At 36.5% G+C, this 20,439-nt stretch overlaps 1 protein-coding gene across 10 annotated transcripts in view; it reads left to right on the forward strand.

The window, feature by feature from the left end:
* The window catches only part of LOC127180894 (rho GTPase-activating protein 42), a 126,566-nt gene that overhangs the window by 56,542 nt on the left and 49,585 nt on the right, over positions 1-20,439 (forward strand). For all 10 annotated transcript variants that reach the window (XM_051135269.1, XM_051135275.1, XM_051135271.1 and 7 more), the window contains exon 4: positions 11,021-11,092. In XM_051135269.1, the coding sequence (XP_050991226.1) occupies positions 11,021-11,092 (72 nt within the window). The remainder of the gene's footprint in view (positions 1-11,020; positions 11,093-20,439) is intronic.

Consider the following 20,439-nt stretch of genomic DNA (forward strand, 5'->3'; position numbering starts at 1 on the left):
AATGTGTCCCCACATTAAGTCCTTGAATTTGAGGGTATTGGACCTGGAAAGTCCTTGAAATGTCCTTGAATTTGAAGTTAACCAAGGTGTGGGAACCCTGATTAAAACACTGAAGAAATATATGATTCCTTAAAAATAAGGTTTTAATAATTTTAGTAGTAGTAGTAGTATTGCGTACATTCTGCTGAACAATAGTAATGTATTCCTGCCACAATGTCTTCACATTAAACTGAACTTTTATTTTGACGGGTTGCCGTGAATACCTTTAAATTTAGTTGTACTCAAATGAAACGGAAAATGCTCACAAAGTGACTCTCAGAGCAGTTCTGGAGATGCTGATGTATTTATGTCCTCATTTATGTCCGCAATTCAGTACAATTCAGCATTATGGAAATCATAAGCCCTACTTTAAATATATATTTAAATAGAAAACAAGTCATTTTAACTTGTAATAATATTTCACAATATTACAGTTTTGACTGTATTTTTGATCAAATAATGCAGCCTTGGTGAGCATAACTTCTTTCAATATTAAAAATTCATAATGATTCCAAACTTTTATTTTGACCGGTAGTGTGTTTAAACCATTTTACAATGTGCCATATTTGAATGAGTAAAAGTTTCATCAGGAATTGCACTGACTGTTGGACCAGAGGGAAAGCTACATGCCACAGTTCTCTATTTTAACATCCTGTCTGTGAAATCTGACTTTTAGACAAAATGAAGCACCTCCACCAATGAGAAGTTTGAGTGCATCTTGTGAATTAGGCAGCCTTGCCATCATGAGCAGGAAAACATCTCATATATGCTGATCTACTCTGTCTGTAGACGAGTGTTCAGCGTGTGAAGGATGGGAGGTTTGTTCAGGAAGCAGGTGTTAGACTGAAGCAGCACCTGAGGTGGTAGAACGGGTCGGTGAGATTTGCGTCTCGCTGAGAGTGCGCTTAGCGTAAGCACAAGGTAATTGATATCTTAATTGAGAAAATGCTGTCATCAAAAGTCGATACAAGTTCATCATAGAAATTAGATGTACCTTACTGGTGAGACACCTTACGGGTAATGGATTTCCCCCTCTCTTTAGGTTTATCGGCAGCATGCATATACTGCAAGATCTGTTGAACTCCATCCAAATGAATTCAGCAGACATTCGGTTTTCAGCTCAAAGCGAATTTTTGCAGTCAACCTCACTGACACCAATTAGAGTCGTATACAGATCACCGCCGACTGTTCTCGGATGCCTGGGATGAACCAGGTGCTTTTGTTCCTTGCAGGCATTTGCTTTGATATCTTATGAAAAGTTTCTATGAGTAACTTGAAAGGGTTGGTGAGTTTGTTATCATATGATTAAGTAAAAGTTTTGATCACTAACAATTTCATATATTTTTCAGTGCATTTAAAATACAGAATGATTACTTTTGTGTTAAAGGGGTCATTAGATGCTAGGTTCACTTTTACATGTTGTTTGAACATTAATGTGTGTTGGCAGTGTATGTACAAATCTACCCTATAATGGTAAAAATCCATGCAGTGGTTTTTAATTAATCTGTAAAAATAATATGCCCTTTTTCAAATCGAGCCATTCTCAGATGCCTGTCGGTGTGACGTCACACCCACAGAGGCCGCTCCCACAATAGTTGATTGACATGAGCGTCTTACCTCAGATCAGTTGTAACAGTCCAACCTCCTTGTTTTGATGCCAGAGCAGGGATGTAAGTTAGACAAGAATATCTCTGATTAAGTGATTGAGGTGTTGTGTTGCTGGATGTAATAATGAACATAGTGGTCATCATTTACTCCCAACATCTGAACAGCTGAAGATGCAGTGGATTACGTTTGTTTATAAAGGGAATGCGCCTCCCAATATACATATATCCGTCTATGTTCGCGCAAATCATTCGTGATCCAGCTTCACTTACAGCAGAAGTGAGTATAAGGGTTTTTTTTTATGAATCTTTGCGATCGCCTTTCCTAATAATGTGCTAGTTAGCAAGTTTATCAGCTAAACGCGGCTAATGTAAACAGGCTCGTCACTCCACAGAGAGAAGAGAGGGGCGGGGCGAGCAGAGCTCATTTGCATTTAAAGCAGCCTCGACCAGAATGGGGTAATTTTTGCAGAGATGATTTTGGCAAGGTAAAAAGGGTGTTGTTTTACACTACCATTGAGAATTTCTAACCAAAGTATATTATAGACTTTTCATTAAGACCCTAAAGAATCATATCAACTTGTGGAAAATGGGCATCCGATGACCTATATATATATACACTACCGTTCAAAAGTTTGGGGTCAGTACATTATTGTTTCTTTTTTTTTTTTTTTTTAAGAAATTAATACTTTTATTCACCAAGGATGTATTAAGTTAATAATTAAAAGTTTATTAAAAGTTAATAATAAATAATTTACATTGTTATAAAATATTTATATTTTGAATAAACACTGTACTTTTTAAACTTGTTATTCATGAAAGAATCCTGAAAAAAAAAAAAAAAAAAAATCACAGGTTCCAAAAAATATTTGGCAGCACAACTGTTGATATTATCCAACATTGATCATTCTAATAATAAATCAGCATATTAGAATGATTTCTGAAGGATCATGTGACACTTAAGACTGGAGTACCGGCTGATAAAAATTCAGCTTTTCATCACAGGAATAAATTATATTTTAAAGTATGTTAAAATAAAAAACATTATTTTATATTGTAAAAACATTTTGCAATTTTACTGGTTTTTTTTTTTTCTATATTTTTAATCAAATAAATGCAGCCTTGATGAGCATAAGAGACTTCTTTAAAGACTATTACAAGTCTTACTGACCCCAAACTTTTGAACAGTAGTGTGTATATATATATATATATATAATGTTTTAAATAAACATAATAAATAAATAAATAAAATGTAAAATGGCATAAAGTACCTATTTCTATTCATAGATTGAGTTGACAGCACCGTTTTCCTTTGCACTTTTTCTTTCTTTCTTTTTCTTCTCTTTTTGTTTTGTTTTTTTTGTTGTTGTTTTTTTTGCTTTTCACATTCGTACATTCTTTTCTTTTAGCATTGTATTTGGGCCTTAGGGCATGATGTCTCTTGGGGCGTTAAACTGTTCTAGGGAGTGGAATGTAAAATCAATACTCTCCAGCTTTTTGCGTGTGTGTTTTACATAAACTTGCCGCATGATAAAGCAATTACTTTTTGGACTTAAGCCCCTTTTTTGATGTCCCTGGTATGTCTCCAGTGACATGGAGATGATCCCTACAGGTGAGTCTGTCTTCAAAGGCCCCGTCAAGGCAGGCCATTCCAGATAAGGATGATTACGGTAGCTCATCCCGAAATGAATTCCAAAGGTCAAGTGTCCTGAGAACTGCCTCCACAACTACAGAGGAAAAAAATGCAATGAAAACCTTCACTGTTGATATCAAGTCATTCAGATTCAGATTAGTCACAGTGTCTGAGCACTGCATCGCAGGATGTTTTGCTCTGCAGCCAGGGAAGTTAAGACGGTATGAAATCAGCCGTGAGGACGTTCCACTCCAAACAGGTAATAAAGTGCAGCCAAGGTGTCGATTCAACTCATGCATTTAAATCATATAGATCAGATCCCTTTCTGATCTGAGCATCGTCCTGGGAAGACACACACACACATACTGTAGACCTATTTGTGCCTCACGGATTCATCAGAGTTTCGAATACACATGCTTTATTCATTGGTCATAAAATAATAATCAAGGAATGAGCTGGAAATTTGAGTATTTATTGAGTTACTTTCCAGTTAGCCGCGTTTAGCATTTATCGTCTCCACTAGCCGTAGGGATGATGCTCGTGTCGCAGTTCTTCCCTCGTGTCGGAATATTAATCTAACCAGTAATTCCTTTGATAAAGTTGCGCTTTCAGAATTCTCCATTCAAGGCTCGGGGGGGATGTTTTTGAATACCAATGAAGCAGTGCTTACTAAATTGAAATAAAACAAAGGAATGAAATGAGAAACTGATAGAAACGGTGCAGGGTTTTGGGTTTGCGGCTAATCGCAGAGCGCTCGGATGTAGATGAGGTTTGTGTGCCTTTGTCAGGCAAAGGTGAGGGTGACCGTGTGTTTCAGGGGGTTTCAGAGACAATGAAAACAATTCTTTTTGATTTATGGGTGGAGAGAGACGCTCTCCAGAGATGGTGGAGGAGAAAGGTCTCTCTAAAATTAGAGCAGGTATTATGTGCTGTGTTATAGCTTTATCACGCACCCTCACAGCGCAGAATAACTCTGTTAATCAAACCGAGTGTCATGTCACACCGCCACGGCAGGTCTGCTCCACATACGCAGATGTGCATCCTGAGCTGATATATTTGCATGTTTTGGGCAGGGAGGTTTCTAATACCTGGAGAGAGAAATATCCATTAGCATTCCTGTTCATCTTCAAGGCAGTTGCAGTGTGCTGCTAAAAATTTACTTGAAGGATTGAAGGTATTTGGCATTAAAAAGACTGTAAATACATGGTATATTTGCAGCTCTGATGCAGTTTATATATTCTGATTTCCTTTTCTGAATCGGCCTCACAACCGCAAACCACATGTAACCACACCAGCCCAGGACCTCCACATCCAGCATCTTCACCTCCAAGATCGTCTGAGATCAGCCACCTGGACAGCTGGTGCAACAATCGGTTTGCATAACCAAAGAATTTCTGCACAAACTGTCAGAAACCTCAGGCAAGCTCATCTGCATGCTCGTCATCCTCGTCGGGGTCTCGACCTGACTGCAGTTCATCATCGTAACCGACTTGAGTGGGCAAATGCTCACATTCGGTGCCGTCTGGCACTTTGGAGAGGTGTTCTCTTCACGGATGAATCCCGGTTTTCACTGTACAGGGCAGATGGCAGACAGCATGTATGGAGTTGTGTGGGTGAGCGGTTTGCTGATGTCAACGTTGTGGATCGAGGAAGAGGAGTGGAGCAAGGAGTGTGCTGCACTGCGTGAGGCAAAGGGTGGTCACACCAGATACTGACTGGTTTTTAGACCAGACCCCTCCCCCCCCGGACCCCCCCAATACAGTAAAGCTGCTCATTTTAGAGTGGCCTTTTATTGTGGCCAGCCTAAGGCACACCTGTGCAATAATCATGCTGTCTAATCAGCATCTTGATATGCCACACCTGTGAGGTGGATGGATTATCTCGGCAAAGGAGAAGTGCTTACTAACACACATTTAGACAGATTTGTGAACAATATTTGAGAGAAATAGGCATTTTGTGTACATAGAAAAAGTCTTAGATCTTTTAGTTCAGCTCATGAAAAATGGGGGCAAAAACAAAAGTGTTGCGTTTATAATTTTGATCAGTGTATATTATATTATATTATATTATATTATATACAGGTTATATAGGGTCTTATAAGAACTCACTGTGCAATGTAGCCTATAGACTGACGTTATATGGCCCTAAAATTCAAGATATTGGGGCAAAATGTCTCACATTTACATAAGATACAGGATATAGTTAAGCAATATAAGATAAAGTTAAGCAATATCACACAAGCGACGATTGCTGTTTTTGTCCTGAATAGCACAAGTGCAAATGTGATATTGATTTTATACAACAGTTTAATTAATAAGAAGTTAATATTGCGTTTATTTTAGACACAATATTGTCTGTTTTTTTTTTGCAACTTTGCCAGTGAAAATATTATCTATTAAGCCACAGCAGAACTGTTGCATCTCCGAGCAACACCATTTAATACACATTTAAAACCCATTAATCTCACTGTGTTTTTTATGCAATTTAAATTACAGTGTAAATACATTCATTACACCTCTGAGCTGCAATACAGTTCTCTAAATACCAACTCAGATGTCACAACTGGGAAAAAAAAAATTTAAATCATGGCCATTGTAGCCTAAAAGTTCAGGTGTAATAAATTTATTTTGAGTCAAATAAAGTATTTCTTTCTTAAGCTACTTTTTGCAATGTTTATTTTAGGGCTGCAACAACTAATTGCTAAAAATCGATTATTATTGATAAAGAAAATCATCGAGAACGAATCTCATTATCCGATTAGTCAGGTCTGCCCGCCGTGCACGTACAACTTCAGCCGGTCGAGTCAAATTATTGCACTGAATAACGCATTTGTATGGACAAAATGCATCTAAAAATATTGGAGGAAACAGAATGAGATGCTGCGCAATCCAAGCTGCCCAAAACTTGAGAATTATTTATTTTAAGCTTTAAGCTAATGTGTTAGCGTAATCACTTGCCTTGTCAGGCACGTTGACAGATGTGTTTGCATCCTCACTGCAAAAAAATTCAGTTTGTGGGCAGTTTATGGTGGCAAATTCAAACGAGCATTTCCATTTTTACACAAAAGTCCATCCTGACAGTCTATGTTAAGTTAAAATTTTTACTGAATGAGCGCGAGCGTCAGACCGATGGAACATAGATATGGGGACAATTAATACTCAGCGCAAAAACATTCGTTGTGCTGAAATTTCTGTTGCTGAACAATAAATGTAGGTTTAAAAGACAACATGTAGTGCAAGTATTTTATGAGAGTAGGAACTGTAAAGGGATAACAGCGTGTACAGTGTGTCTGAATATTGTTTATTGTTTATTGGGATCCCCAAAGTGGTTGCTAGTTGCAGCACTTAAAATATACATCTACATATTTATAAACATATCCTCACATTTTCTTTGAAATACATATGTACAGTTACTCTTTCAAACCATATTCCAAGCAACAGAGCCTCGATAACATACAGTCTTTTTCATCAAATTTGTTTTTGGACTCAGTAAAAAAAAGTTGAGCCTTACTCACTTGACGTGTTTTATAATCATGTCTAAGTCCCACATAAACAAGCTTTTCAAAGAAAAAACAAGGAGTATGATACTTGATTACCTTGTGAAAATATACCAACAATCATACTTGTAATTTAACCTTTACCGGCAGCCAGAATAACTTTTTGTGCATGTCACTAACATTGGCCCAAAATGGATAATGAATCACTAGCCTGGCTGCTCTGTTCTGAACCATCTGAAGTTTTTTTTTAGGTGTTTCTCAGATGCACATGACTATACTATAGGGCAGTACTCAAGATGTGATAAAAAATAATGACTGTACCACATCTTTTAAAACTAAAATGCAGAACATTTCCTGGCCACCGCTATAACTTTTCCCTTAGTGGTTACTATATAAATGTTTGTACCAGGACAACATATTGTCAATTTTGTGTTTTTATTCATTTTTATTACCTGTATTATTCTTTTCATTTTTAATGTAGAGATTTAAACTGTTCACTATATACAGTGCTTAACAAATGTATTAAAAGAAATTTATGTAAGGTTTTTACCAAATTATGTAAGGTTTGTGCCACTGGAGCTCCAAACTAGCAGTACTGGTGATTACCAATTTTTTTTAGCTTTCTGTATTGGTTAGTCCTCCAATATGTGTAAACTCTTTAGTAAGAGTAGTAGGCTATTTATAATGCTATAATATAATTATTGATGTTATCTATGAAAGAAAGGCAGAAAAAATAGTCAAGCGCTTTATAGTGTTTTTTTTCTTCAATTACCCAATTACTGTCAAAAAGTACATAAACAATGCCAGCAAGAATGCAAGCTGTGCATAGAAGAATGGATTGAAGGCTATTTTTGATCTGTGAATAAATAGTTGTTTCAGTTTGTCATTTGCCCAGTAAATGACTAACATTTTTAGATTTAAACAGATTCCTAAAATATTTGTGTTTTCTCTTTATTATGACAGGTGGTCTAATAAATTGTTAAGCAGTGTATGGTTTCATAGCATTTAGTTGGCATGTTTGTTTGAAGGACATTGGGCAGAATGTGAAATAGTGTGATTTCTGTCAATAAAATGATTTTAAAATAGGCTAACTAATCGATTATCAAAATAATCGTTAGTTGCAGCCCTAGTTTATTTGATGCTTTCCTCTTTTAACACAATAATGGCTTTAAAAATTTGATGCGTGACTAATTTTGTGATTAATTTAATTATTTGAGCACCACACTGAGTAATTAATTAGATTACAAAAATATAATATAATATACAGAGTGGACAAACAACACTGAGACTCTTCATCTTTTGAAAAAGGGCCAGAGCAACGAAATCTCAGGTTTTTCAGTGTGTGTAGCTGCACGTGTTTTTTCAGTCTGTTGATGTGCCTGCCTTGTTCTGTGCTGTAGTGAGCTGGGGCTCGGGGAGTAAGGCTGGAGATGAACAAGCTCATCAAGAAAGCAGGCTTTTTCATTGGAGAGGAACGGAAGCATCTGGAGGTTGTAGAGAAGAGGAGAATGATGTCCAAGCTGCTGGACAACATCATAGACAACACTCTCCACCCCCTCCATGACATGCCTGTAGGAATGAACAGCATGTTCTGAAGTAGGCTGATTCAGCTGTGCAACAGAAAGCGCTACAGGAAGCCAATCATGCCTACTGCCGTGAGACATAATTCATCAACCATGTGCAGAGGCACCGGTGACCTTTAGTGAATTAGGACGCTGCTCTGAGTTATTCTTGGGCCCAACATGAAAAATCTTAAAATACATAAAAGCAATTTAGGTTCTGTTCAGTATCAGCTTCTTTTGGCTTTCATAAATACTCTGATTATGACATATGTGCAAAGGATGCCTTTTGTGATACCTGGGCAAATTGTGTCAAGAAATGTTTATTCTTCTAGCATTCTTCAAGCATTCAAGCACTGTCTATGTACTGTATCCGTCTGTCTAGCAACCACCTAGGAAATTCTAGAAATGCCTTAACAACCACTCAGAACACCCTAGCATGCGTCCAGTAATGCCCTAGAAACCAACTGGAATACCATACCATAGTAGCACACTAACAATGCCTTGTAACCACCCAGAAAACATCAGCAACCACTTCTCAACATCCTAGCACCTAGAACATCATAGTAACCACCCACTGCTGGCCCTAGACTTCTGGGGACCCTAAGCAAAACTTTATCTGAGGGCTTTATCAGTGCAATCATAAAAACCCCAAAATATCCCCAACTTGTTATCTAGTTCAGAGCAGTTTCACTGTCAACAAACAATGAGTTGCACCAGTCAATGATACAATAAAAAGAAGAAAACTGCATGCAGTAGGACAAACACAAAAGAAAAAAAGATAAACATGAAATAATTTAGCCTACTAAAAGTAATAGTCTACTATACAGAAATTGATTGGAGCAATTAAATGTAAATAAAACACTGCATAGTCTTTGCCATATTAATTAAATAGACAATAGTTTTCTTTTGTTGTTTGGTTAACATTGAATGACAAAGACAACAGCAGATTTATTAGGCTGCGTTAAGACCTTTAAGATCCAATGATATAATATACTGACAAGCATGTGATTACTTTCCCATCTGTTTATTTTAACTTAAAACATAACTGAATCACTGCTGCACAGACTCAGGGTCCAAATGAATCACCACTGCTCTAACTCAGGCTCCCAATGAGACACTACTGTGCAGACTCAAGTTCCAAATGAATCACTACTGTGTAGACTCAGGCTCCAAATGAATTTCTACTGTGCAGATTCAGGCTCTAAATGAATCACTAATATGCAGATTCAGTTTCAAATGAATCACTACTGTGCAGACTCAGGCTCCAGATAAATCACTACAGTTCTAACTCTGGCTCCAAATGAATCACAACTGCTCTAACTCAGGCTCCAAATGAATCACTACTGCACAGACTCGTGCAGTAGTGATTCATTTGGAGCCTGAGTTAGAGCAGTGGTGATTCATTTGGTAGACTCAGGCTCTAAATTAATCACTACTGCACAGACTCTGACTTTAAATGACGTCATTTTCTCAAGATGACAGCGGCCATACTGAGAATTCTTTGGCTTCGCTTTTCTGTAGTGGAAGAAGCGGAGACGCGTCATCCGTCTTTTTTACAGTCTATGGTTTAAGCGCACACCCGAAGGACAAAGTAGCCCGTTTGTCTGGGTTTTTGCACCGTCTTGGATCGCGCGCACAAGAAGCTGCCTGGGGAACAGCGTCTCTTTCGTGGCTTGATGAGCTTCTAACACTTTTAGTATGGAGCATGCCTGGCAGGAGACTGTATATTACAGCAGTCCTGTAACGTTATATGATTTGACTGATTGGGATGTTATGTAGGACGGCTGACAGCAGGCCGCTTTAAAGGAAAAAAACGGCATTTGGAATTGTCGGTATGCGGCATTAATCGCTCGGCCATAGTCATTAAATCATCTTTGAGGGCAAGGGGGGCCCCTGGTGGTTCGGAGGCCCTACGCAACTTGCATACTTTGCGTATAGGGAGGACCAGCACTGCAGTCACCTTGCAACATTCTTGGAAAGCCAGAGTGAACACCCATTGAACACTCTATCAATGGGCTAGCAACCACCTAGAACATCCTATCAACTGCCTTGCAGAGTCCTAGCAAATAACCAGAAAAGCATAGCAACTACATAGCAACACCATTGTAAATTCTCTGGATCTGTGGAGCAGTGTGTGCAAACACACACTCACAGACCGATGCTGTAACTGAAAGAAATTTCCTGTTATCGGTGTCAGTGTGTTGTGAAGGGCTTTTAGAGCACATATTATAATGCCCTGAGATATAGAGACATATTTCAGAGTTTGAGAGTCAGAGTCTGACAATGCCGGTGTTTCATGACCCATTTAAAACAAAAAAGACATTTTCTTATTTCTTTATCGCTCAAATTCACAATGTTCATATTATTGCTCATTTTCTTCATTTTAATAGTTAGTGGAGTGAACTGCAGCAGTGTGCTCTGGAGTTCTTATTAAATGAATACTGATGAATGTAGTTTTATCACACTAATCATTACTGCTCTTCTGAAGCGTTGGTGAGAATGTTCTCACAAGCCTGCTGCAAAAATGTAAACTCGCACCACAAATTTGCTCATAGTAGTGAGCTTGTTAAAATTCTCAGCCTTTGGCATGCCTTCTAACTTTAATTCAAGCTGTGAACTTCACAAAAGTGTAGTTTAATCAAGACTGTTTTCTCATGAAATACTGTATGTCTATGCTTGATTGCAGATACAGAATGCTGATGATGTTCTGATCACACCCTTGGAGAGATTCCGGAAAGAGCAGATTGGAGCAGCCAAGGTAAGTCATCCTATATAACTTCAGACAACAACCAGAAATGCCCTGGTATTTGGACTAGGTACCAACAAGGCTAAAATAAGCTACTGACTGACTAATGCTTGTGTGTGTGTTTGGAATCGTGTTTGCTTTTAGGCTGGACAAATCTTGTTTGGACTATATTCTGCTCAAATCTGTTATTTATGGTTTAAAATATTTAAAAAGGTTTTTGCTGTTAGTGTGTTTTGATGGATATATTAAATGCCTGAAGATAGTAATATTTTATGAATGTTTAGCCATTACAAGAGTGCCTTCATACCTCTAACTAAAAAGTATGTAAAAGTGCCAATGGTATTACCATGTTTGCCATGCCATGTATTACTTAAAGTATCTTAGAATACCAAGTAAATACCATCGACATGAATATGGTAATAATTCAGTGTCTTGGTTTACATCAAAGCAATGTGTTACTGCTGTTATGTATGATTTAAATGATTCCTTGTGAGGTTTGCACTGTTAGCATGATTTGATGCATATTAAACACCTGAAGATAGTAATATTTCACTGATTATTCAGCCATTACAAGTCTGCCTGCTTACCAAACAAGTACCTTAGTACTACCATAGACTTTGAGTATCATCAAATATAAAAATGGCTATACTGTATAAAGTACTGTATATATCGAGAGACATGGTAATACTATCATTGCACCATGGTACAGTTTCAGTACTTCTCAAAAGTGGTATGAACGGCTGCTGTTGTTTAAAATTGTGAAATTGAGGCTTATAGTCCTTTCATTGTGTAGTATTGTGTAGACCATCAGATCACTTCCAATTTTATAGGCCATATTTGCTGTCTACTGGAAATTAGTAAAATATTAGTTTAATTGGATGCTAATTAATTGTTTTCCAGGTATACACCTTCAGTTCAGAATCAAAATTAACCCCTTTTTGCTAAATACAAATTCATGATTAATTGGCACACAAGAGGTTTTCTTTTAACCCATTGTTTTTCACCCCTCTCCTCCAGCCGTCTGTCATTAAGACGAGTTTCATAATCAGTTGTGATGGCTAAAATTTCACCGAACATGTTTTTCTGATTGAATGTCTAGATTAACTCAAAAATGTCATTACAGAAGTGAAATGGGTTTGGAATGTTGTTTTATGTCTTTGCACATTGCTCTAGAACCCAACAAAATGATGTGTCCTAATTTCTGTGATGATGCAGTGTTTACTTTGCCTAGCAGTCTTTTAAATCATGATTCGAATCAAATCTTTGTAGTAAAGTAATGCATTTTTTTAATTTATAAGAAAATATTACTTTTTTTCCCATGTATTGACTTACAGCTCTCCCGTCTCCCTGTTGAGATAAGTGGGTCATTGTCTGCACTGTGTAAACATAATGCTTACTGTAGTTCTAGATTAAATGTGAACATGCATTTACTCATCTTACTTGCACAAAAACAGATTTAGTATTCCTCAAAATGAATAAAAACAGTGCAAACTCAGAATATGATGTAATCCTTCAATAATTAAATATCTTAACACAAATATCCTTTATGTATTTAATCCCATTTTATTAACCAATGTCTTTGCTGCTGACCTTTGTTAATCCTATTCAACCATACTAAGAAGCAAAAATGACGGTAGATAAACAGTCTCACTTTATTTTAAAGGAGAAGTCCACTTCCAGAACAACAATTTGCAGATAATGTACTCACCCCTTTGTAATCCAAGATGTTCATGTCTTTCTTTCTTCAGTCATACAGAATTTTTTTTTTTTTTTTTTTGGAGGAAAACATTTCAGGATTTTTCTCCATATAATGGACTGATATGGTGCCCCGAGTTTGAACTTCCAAAATGCAGTTTAAATGAGGCTTCAAACGATCCCAAATGCAGTTGTAAACAATCCCAGCCGAGGAAGAAGGGTCTTATCTAGTGAAACGAGTCAAACGCTCGTCTTGTCTTGCTCTTCCCGACTTTGTTTTTTTTTTTTTTTTTTTTTTTTTTTTTGCGGTTCATGACAGTTAGGGTATGTCGAAAAACTCCCATCTCATGTTCTCCCTCAACTTCAAAATCGCCCTATATTACTGTTTTACCTTTTTTGTTAAGGGTGTTTGATGTCCACTTTGCAAAGACCATGTCGGTACTACTGCAGCGATGTAGGATGATTTTGAAATTATTTTTGAAGTTGAGGGAGATAATACGATTGGAGTTTTTCTACATACACTAACTGTCTTGAGCCAGAATACACAGAGTTCAGGGAGAGCAAGACAAGACGAGCGTTTGAGATCAGAAAGTATTTAAATTGTATTTTTTAATGAAAATAACCGATCGTTTCGCTAGATAAGACTCTTCTTCCTCAGCTGGGATCATTTACAACCACATTTGGGATCGATTGAAGCCGCATTTAAACTGCATTTTGGAAGTTCAAACTCGCGGACATCATATCAGTCCATTATATGGAGAAAAATCCTGAAATGTTTCCCTCAAAAAACATAATTTCTTTACGGCTGAAGGAAGAAAGACATGAAGATCTTGGATGTCAAGGGGGTGAGTACATCATCTGTAAATTGTTGTTCTGGAAGTGGACTTCTCCTTGTAAGGTCCAGTTCTCGCTATTAGCAAACCATTAACTACGGCTTTTGCCTCAATAAACTCCTAATTATTAATAGTTAGTAAGGTAGTTGTTATATTCAGGTTTTGGGTAGAATTAGGGATGTAGAATATGGTCATGCAGAATAGGTCCTTTATAAGTCCAAATAAACAGTCAATATGTTATTAACAGCCATGCTAATAAGCAACTGGTTAATTGTTACCTATACTAAAGTGTTACCAGATAAACATAACATTTGTGTTTTGTTTTTTTTGTTTGTTTTTTTTTAATTATTATTGCTGAAGAGAGCAAAATGACCCAGCCCAAACGACAAAAGATACACAAAAGTAAAGTAACACATTGCTTTCCATAAAATGTAAATAAGTAATGCAGTTAGTTACTTTTTTTAGGGAGTAATGCAATATTGTAACGCATTACTTTTATATGTAAAATTACCCAACATTGCTTGAAGGTACACTACCAAAACAAAAACAAACAAACAAACAAACAAACAAATCAGTACTATGGCAGTACTGTAGTACAATATGAATGAAATCAGATAAGAAATACTATAATGTACACCTAGAAACCAAGATACTTGGTAAAATGCATGGCATGGCAAACATGCTAATTCTGTTTTTAGTTAGTGGTATGAAGGCACTCTCGTAATGGCTAAGCATTTATAAAATATTATCTTCAGGTATTCAGTAATAATAAATTCAACCCATGCTAACAGCAAAAACCATATAAGGAATATTTTAAACCATAAATAACACAATAGCAGATTTTGGCCGAATGTAGTCCAAGCAAAACTTGTCCACAGTCTAAACACAAACACGTTCCCCAATACACACACACACTGAATCGCTGTAAGGTAGAAACTCATTATACATTAAAATAAGCAGCATCAACATGTCCAGCAGTATGAGCCCCTTGGGATCTAAAAGATCACACACACATATTCAATCATACACATATACAACTGTGCTCAGTCCTAAATAAATATATACCTATACACTCAAACACACATGCTGAGCGTCTTCCTTGAGGCGAGTGTTAGGTCCACCCATCTGTACATAACCCAAGCCCTCTGATTTATATTCCTACCTCAAAGCCACTTTTGATTTATTTTGCATGAAAAGGGTTTTTGCGTGTGGCTTGCGCTTTGTGGAAAGTTCACTTGCAGGACCAGAGAACCAGTATTCTCGCTGCTCTTGAGCGGATGGGTGGACACAATGTAAGCAAAGACGAATTCTCATAAATTGAGATCAACCAGTGTGGTGTTGTGGAGTTCTGTCTTTTAGATTTTCTGTAAAAAGAACTTGTAAACAGTGCATTAAAAGGGGTAGTTCACCCTAAAATAACAATTCTTTATATTAGGTGGCCTTAACTACTATGTACTTACATAAAAAAAAAAAAAAAAGTGTCATACTTATTGTGTTCATATTGTATTGCAAAACACATTTGCTGCTATTGAGGTGGGATACGGGTAAGGTTAAGGACAGGATTGGTGGTGTGGGTAGGTTTAAGGGTAAGGTGTAAGGGATGGGTCAACAGTGCAATTATAAATGTGCTTACAGCAATTAATTACAAATGTAATTACATGCAGATATATATTTTTTTAAATGTAAGTACAATTTAAAAATGTTTGTACTCAAAAAGTGCATTGTACCAAAAGATTAATTAAAATATAAGTACATATTAGTTAAGGCCACCTAATATAAAGTGGGACCCACCTCTGTCATTATTTCCTCCCCATATGATTTTCTTTTCTTCTGTGCAAAACAAATTGAAAAATTAAGCAGAATATTGATGCTTTTCTATAAAATGGGCTTCATAAGCAGAATGTATGAATCTTGTATAAATTATAAAAAACATTCTGTATATATAATAAGAGTATAATAATCTTTTCTGCTCATGTTTCATGAATTCATACTGTTCACTGCAAATCTTCACCTGTGGCAAAGCCCTTAATTTTGCATATGCTATTTAATTGTGCCAGGATTAATGTCACTAAGGTCTAGCGCTTCCGACTGTGATGTTGCAACTTTGATTTTTTTTTGTTTTTTTTCTTTCCCCGTTTTGTTTTTCTTTGGTTTTGGCTAAGCCTCCGCTGACTTTGAATGTGCTTTATAAATATATGACTTGACTTGGCATGAAGGCTTTTATTGCGTGGGCATATTTCACATGCATCTAGCCAGAATGTTATATATCATGCATTGCAACCTCTACATTTCACTTTCACTGTTTTTGTGAAGTAAACAAAAGCGTCATGTCATTCACCTCAGCGTCTCTCTGCAGAAAGTGCATATATGAAAGTCATCACCCAGGTCTCTTCTTTCACTCTTTATCTCCTTTTTCACCACTTTCCTTTAACAGCTTATCCCTTTCTCCTCTACTCTAAACACACTCTAAATGCGGAGAATGGATTGAACACTAGCCATGGAGTCAGGAGCCTTACTAAAGGATTATGGGAATGTGGGGGATCGGCCGGCTGCCAGACCTCCTCCTCACTCAAATTTAGTGTTCAGAGGGTGGCTGGGAGGTATGGACGTCCTTATTAGGGAATTACAGCCTCGCTGCAGCTCCATCTGGTTAACGGAGTGAGGTCAGTGGCCGATAAAAGGGCCGCTCAAACTCAAAGCCTGAACAATTTATTTCCTGTTGGCCAAGCAGCCCTATTTAGCACCTCACAAGCGCAAGGCTTTTACTATGGGAGAGCACGTATGGGTCATCAGAGCTCAGAATCACAAGCTGTTCAAATTTAAACAAACACAAAAAGTTTTTGTAGAATTGTACTGTTTGTTCTTCTCCATGCAGTTACAATGCATCATTTTGTATTTTAAAACAAGTACTTGGCATCTCAGTATTTAGCGTCGTTTTTGCACATTTGTCTTGGGGATTGATTTTGTTTTATTCATGATTTGGGGTTAATTCACTTTTTCCTTCCTTTGGAAATGTCACTGGCACAAATCTACCCCAGAACAGAAGTTTATGATCTCAGCTAATGGTAGTAAGACTGGTTTGTGTAATTCCCCGTGAGCCACGTCTCATAAAACTGGACCCAGCAGGTCATGAAATCAGCATGTCAGCTCAAAAATGTATAAATAAATAAAGCTACACCCTCAAACCAGACCACAAACTTAACATATGCCAATACATTTATTGCCAACAGTATTATCTAGTTCACTGAACTAAAAACTGCAGCAAGCACTTCTTACCTTGGCCATGGAAACAGGTTTGCATAGTTTATTGATAATAAAAATGCAACTTGCCAATCTGGCCATGTAAACCAGCTGGGACATTCTGCAAAACATTTGCCCCTTATATACGTATCTTTAACAAATACTAATGTATTATGTTGCATATCAGCAAAAATTCTAACGTTTTATTGTAAACTTTTTTGTGTGCTAATTTCTCTTTTTGCCTGACCCATTTTCTGTGTTTAGTAAAAATGATGTGAAGATGTCTCCACAGATTATATGTCAGCTATATTAGATCATCTGTGTTCCTTTTTTTTAAGAAGTGAACAAGGACAAGGACAAAGCAGTAGGGTACAATCTTAAAATGTCAACTGTCAGCATATGTTAGTATCATGATTAAATGATTGAAATTATTAAATTATATTTCTAAGAAACATCTTTTAGTTTTATGACTTCATGCATTAAACATTAAAAGTTAAATACATAAAAAGTGGAATGCAGAAACGTAAAACTGTCAACCCTGTCACCTTCCTGTAACCCTGGAAACATCATATTTAAATTCTGTTTCTAGGAATCATCTTTTAGTTTTATGATCTTATGCACTAAACATTTAAAGTCAAATACATCAAATGTAAAAAAACAAACTGTCAACCCTGTTACCTTCCTGTAACCCTGAAAACATAATTTAAATTATATTTCTAAGAAACATCTTATAGTTTTATGAACTCATGCACAAAACATTAAAAGTTAAATACATAAAATGTAAAAACATAAAACTGTCAACCCTGTTACCTTCCTGTAACCCTGGAAACATCACATTTAAATTATGTTTCTAAAAAGCATATTTTAGTTGCATGACCTTACACCCAAAACATTTAAATTGCAATGCATAAAATGCAGAAACGTAAAACTGTCAACCCTGTCACCTTCCTGTAACCCTGGAAACATCATATTTAAATTCTGTTTCTAGGAATCATCTTTTAGTTTTATGATCTTATGCACTAAACATTTAAAGTCAAATACATCAAATGTAAAAAAACTGTCAACCCTGTTACCTTCCTGTCACCCTGAAAACATCACATTTAAATTCTGTTTTTAAGAAACATCTTATAGTTTTATGACCTCATACACAAAACCTTTAAATACATAAAATGTGAAAGCATAAACTACCAACCCTGTGAATACGTCACATTTCAATTTTCATTCTAAGAAGCATCTTTGAGTTTCATGACCTTAAGCACAAAACTTTGAAAGCCAAAAAAAAAACCCTTTCAATCCTGTTATCTTCCTGAAGAAATAATTATACCACGACAGGTATTAAAATGTATTAATTTAACTTGATACTGTATGACGCAATGCAGTTTTGATTATCTTACAAAAAAATTTTACCTTAATATCACCCCACAAACACCCGTTTGCCCAGCAGTAGTTAGATCATAATGGCCTACAGAGAAGTACAGCGTAATGATGGATGTGGGCCTGTGGTTTTCTGTCACGGTGACGGCTTGAGATACGAGGCACGTGTGAAGCCACCTCTGGACTGACGGTGGCTGGAGCAGGTGGCAGAAGGCAGGGGGTGAATGAACATCTGCCCTGACGGGGACTTTGCTAATGACATATGCCGTTATGAGATTGACTAAGTGGTTAGGCAGACAGATTGGCAGACAGAAGACCACAGATGAGATAGGTCTTCTAAAAATTTCCTATATATAGCTAGATGTCTTGGAATTGTATTAAGGCTTGGAATGTCAAAAGGCTTTGTTTAATTCCTTTGATACCTAAAACTAGTTGTAAAGAGTTGTTCAGAGTGTTTTTTCATCAACATGTACAATCTTGTTTATGACAGGCCTTGGTTGAGCCATGAAGGAACAAGTGTAAACATTTTTGTGGTTGTATTCACACCTTTAGAAAATTTCATATCTTCAGGGCCTCACCGTGGTACTTCATGTATAACTGTATATGTGTGTGTTTTCCGTTTCATTTGTAAGGTTCCTTTTCAGTTAGGATATTATTTTACAAGGTACAAGGTGAATAAAAGTGTCTCACTGAGACTGTGGAGCAGAGCCGGTGTGTTCAGTTGTATCTTTGAGACCTTGCATTTCCAGCCAGCAGGTCGGGCTAACCCCGGTCAAAGACAGAGCTGAGACTTTGTTTCTGTCCTTAACTACTAAGAAATTCACTGACAAGACCTCGCTTACACAAAAACTTGCACGTCAATCTCGACACACTCCCACTTCCCTAGACCAACGCATATCTGATGACATTCAAGGTAACCAAGAAACTGAACATTGTGAAAACATGCAGTTACTGAAAGAAGTTCATTGTGAAGGATGAACAACTGGTAATCATGAGCAAGAATTACACCATCTTTACCTTATTTTTATAGAATTTAGTAACTGATACTGTAGATTTGTAACTGTTTTTAGATATGTCTACCATCTAAACTTGCAACTGTTTTTTTTAAGTAAATAGAAGAGTTTTTATCTATACTTTCAGCTGAAAAACCTTTCAAATATGTTACATATGTTATATTATACTTTTTTTAACAAGATTTTGAGTTAAAATTTATATGTATGATTACCATTTCTGAATTTCACAATTTTGTAAACACCATAAGTAAAGTACTTATATCCCCAGTTTCACAGACAAGGTTTAAGCCTAGCCCTAGACTAAAATGTAAGTCTGAGCTGTTTCAACAGAAAGAAAATTGCATTGACTGATCTTAAAATATATTAGTGCCTCTGTTTTGTCTCAAGATGCACACCAGTACTGTGTTTTTTTTTTTGTTTTTTTTCTAAGGCACGTTTATAAAAATTACTTAAATGTCCTAATTGAACTATAGCCTAATCCTAGGTTAGTCTAAACCCTGTTTGTGAAACCGGGCCGTAGTGTAATTAGATTGTATTACATTGTAAAATGCTCAGAATCATATTACAGTTACTTTGGATTACATGATTACAAATTATTCACACAATAGCATTATTCATAATTTATTGATGCTTCCTAATTTTTCTTTTTTTCTCTTTTAAATCATTCTTTCTAATATTCACAATATAGCATGGGCCATGTAATTCATTTGTAATACGTTCATCTGAATATACATACAAGCACCTCTCTGTCAATTATATAGTGTATGATATTAATTATTCATCTTTAATCTACGCTTATAATCATAATTTGTGTAAAAAGGAACGTTGTATGGAAAGGAAGGAAAGTTGTATGTGTTTTACAGCCCAACTGTAGGCACAGTCGCCTATTTCCAGTGAGCCTGTGTTGCAATTTTAAACCATGACTTCAACGATTCTAAAATAAAATTACTATCAGACCTTACTGAGTTTATCACAGTATATTCTGGCATTGCATAATCCGTGAAGGATACATGCAATCCTGTCTACTGTTTGGAACAGGTCTATGATGCCTTACAATACTGTCCTGGTAGGCAACTTTGGAACTGAGTTAATGATATCTTTGGCTGGACAAGAAATACAGAGATGCCTGTAGTATCTAAGGTGTTGCTGACAGGACTTTCTAGGGTTTTAAAATTCAGGATGAATGTGTCTGCATTCAGTTCAT

The sequence above is a fragment of the Labeo rohita genome, chromosome 18 (assembly GCF_022985175.1).
Source record: "Labeo rohita strain BAU-BD-2019 chromosome 18, IGBB_LRoh.1.0, whole genome shotgun sequence".
Taxonomy (NCBI): Eukaryota; Metazoa; Chordata; class Actinopteri; order Cypriniformes; family Cyprinidae; genus Labeo; species Labeo rohita.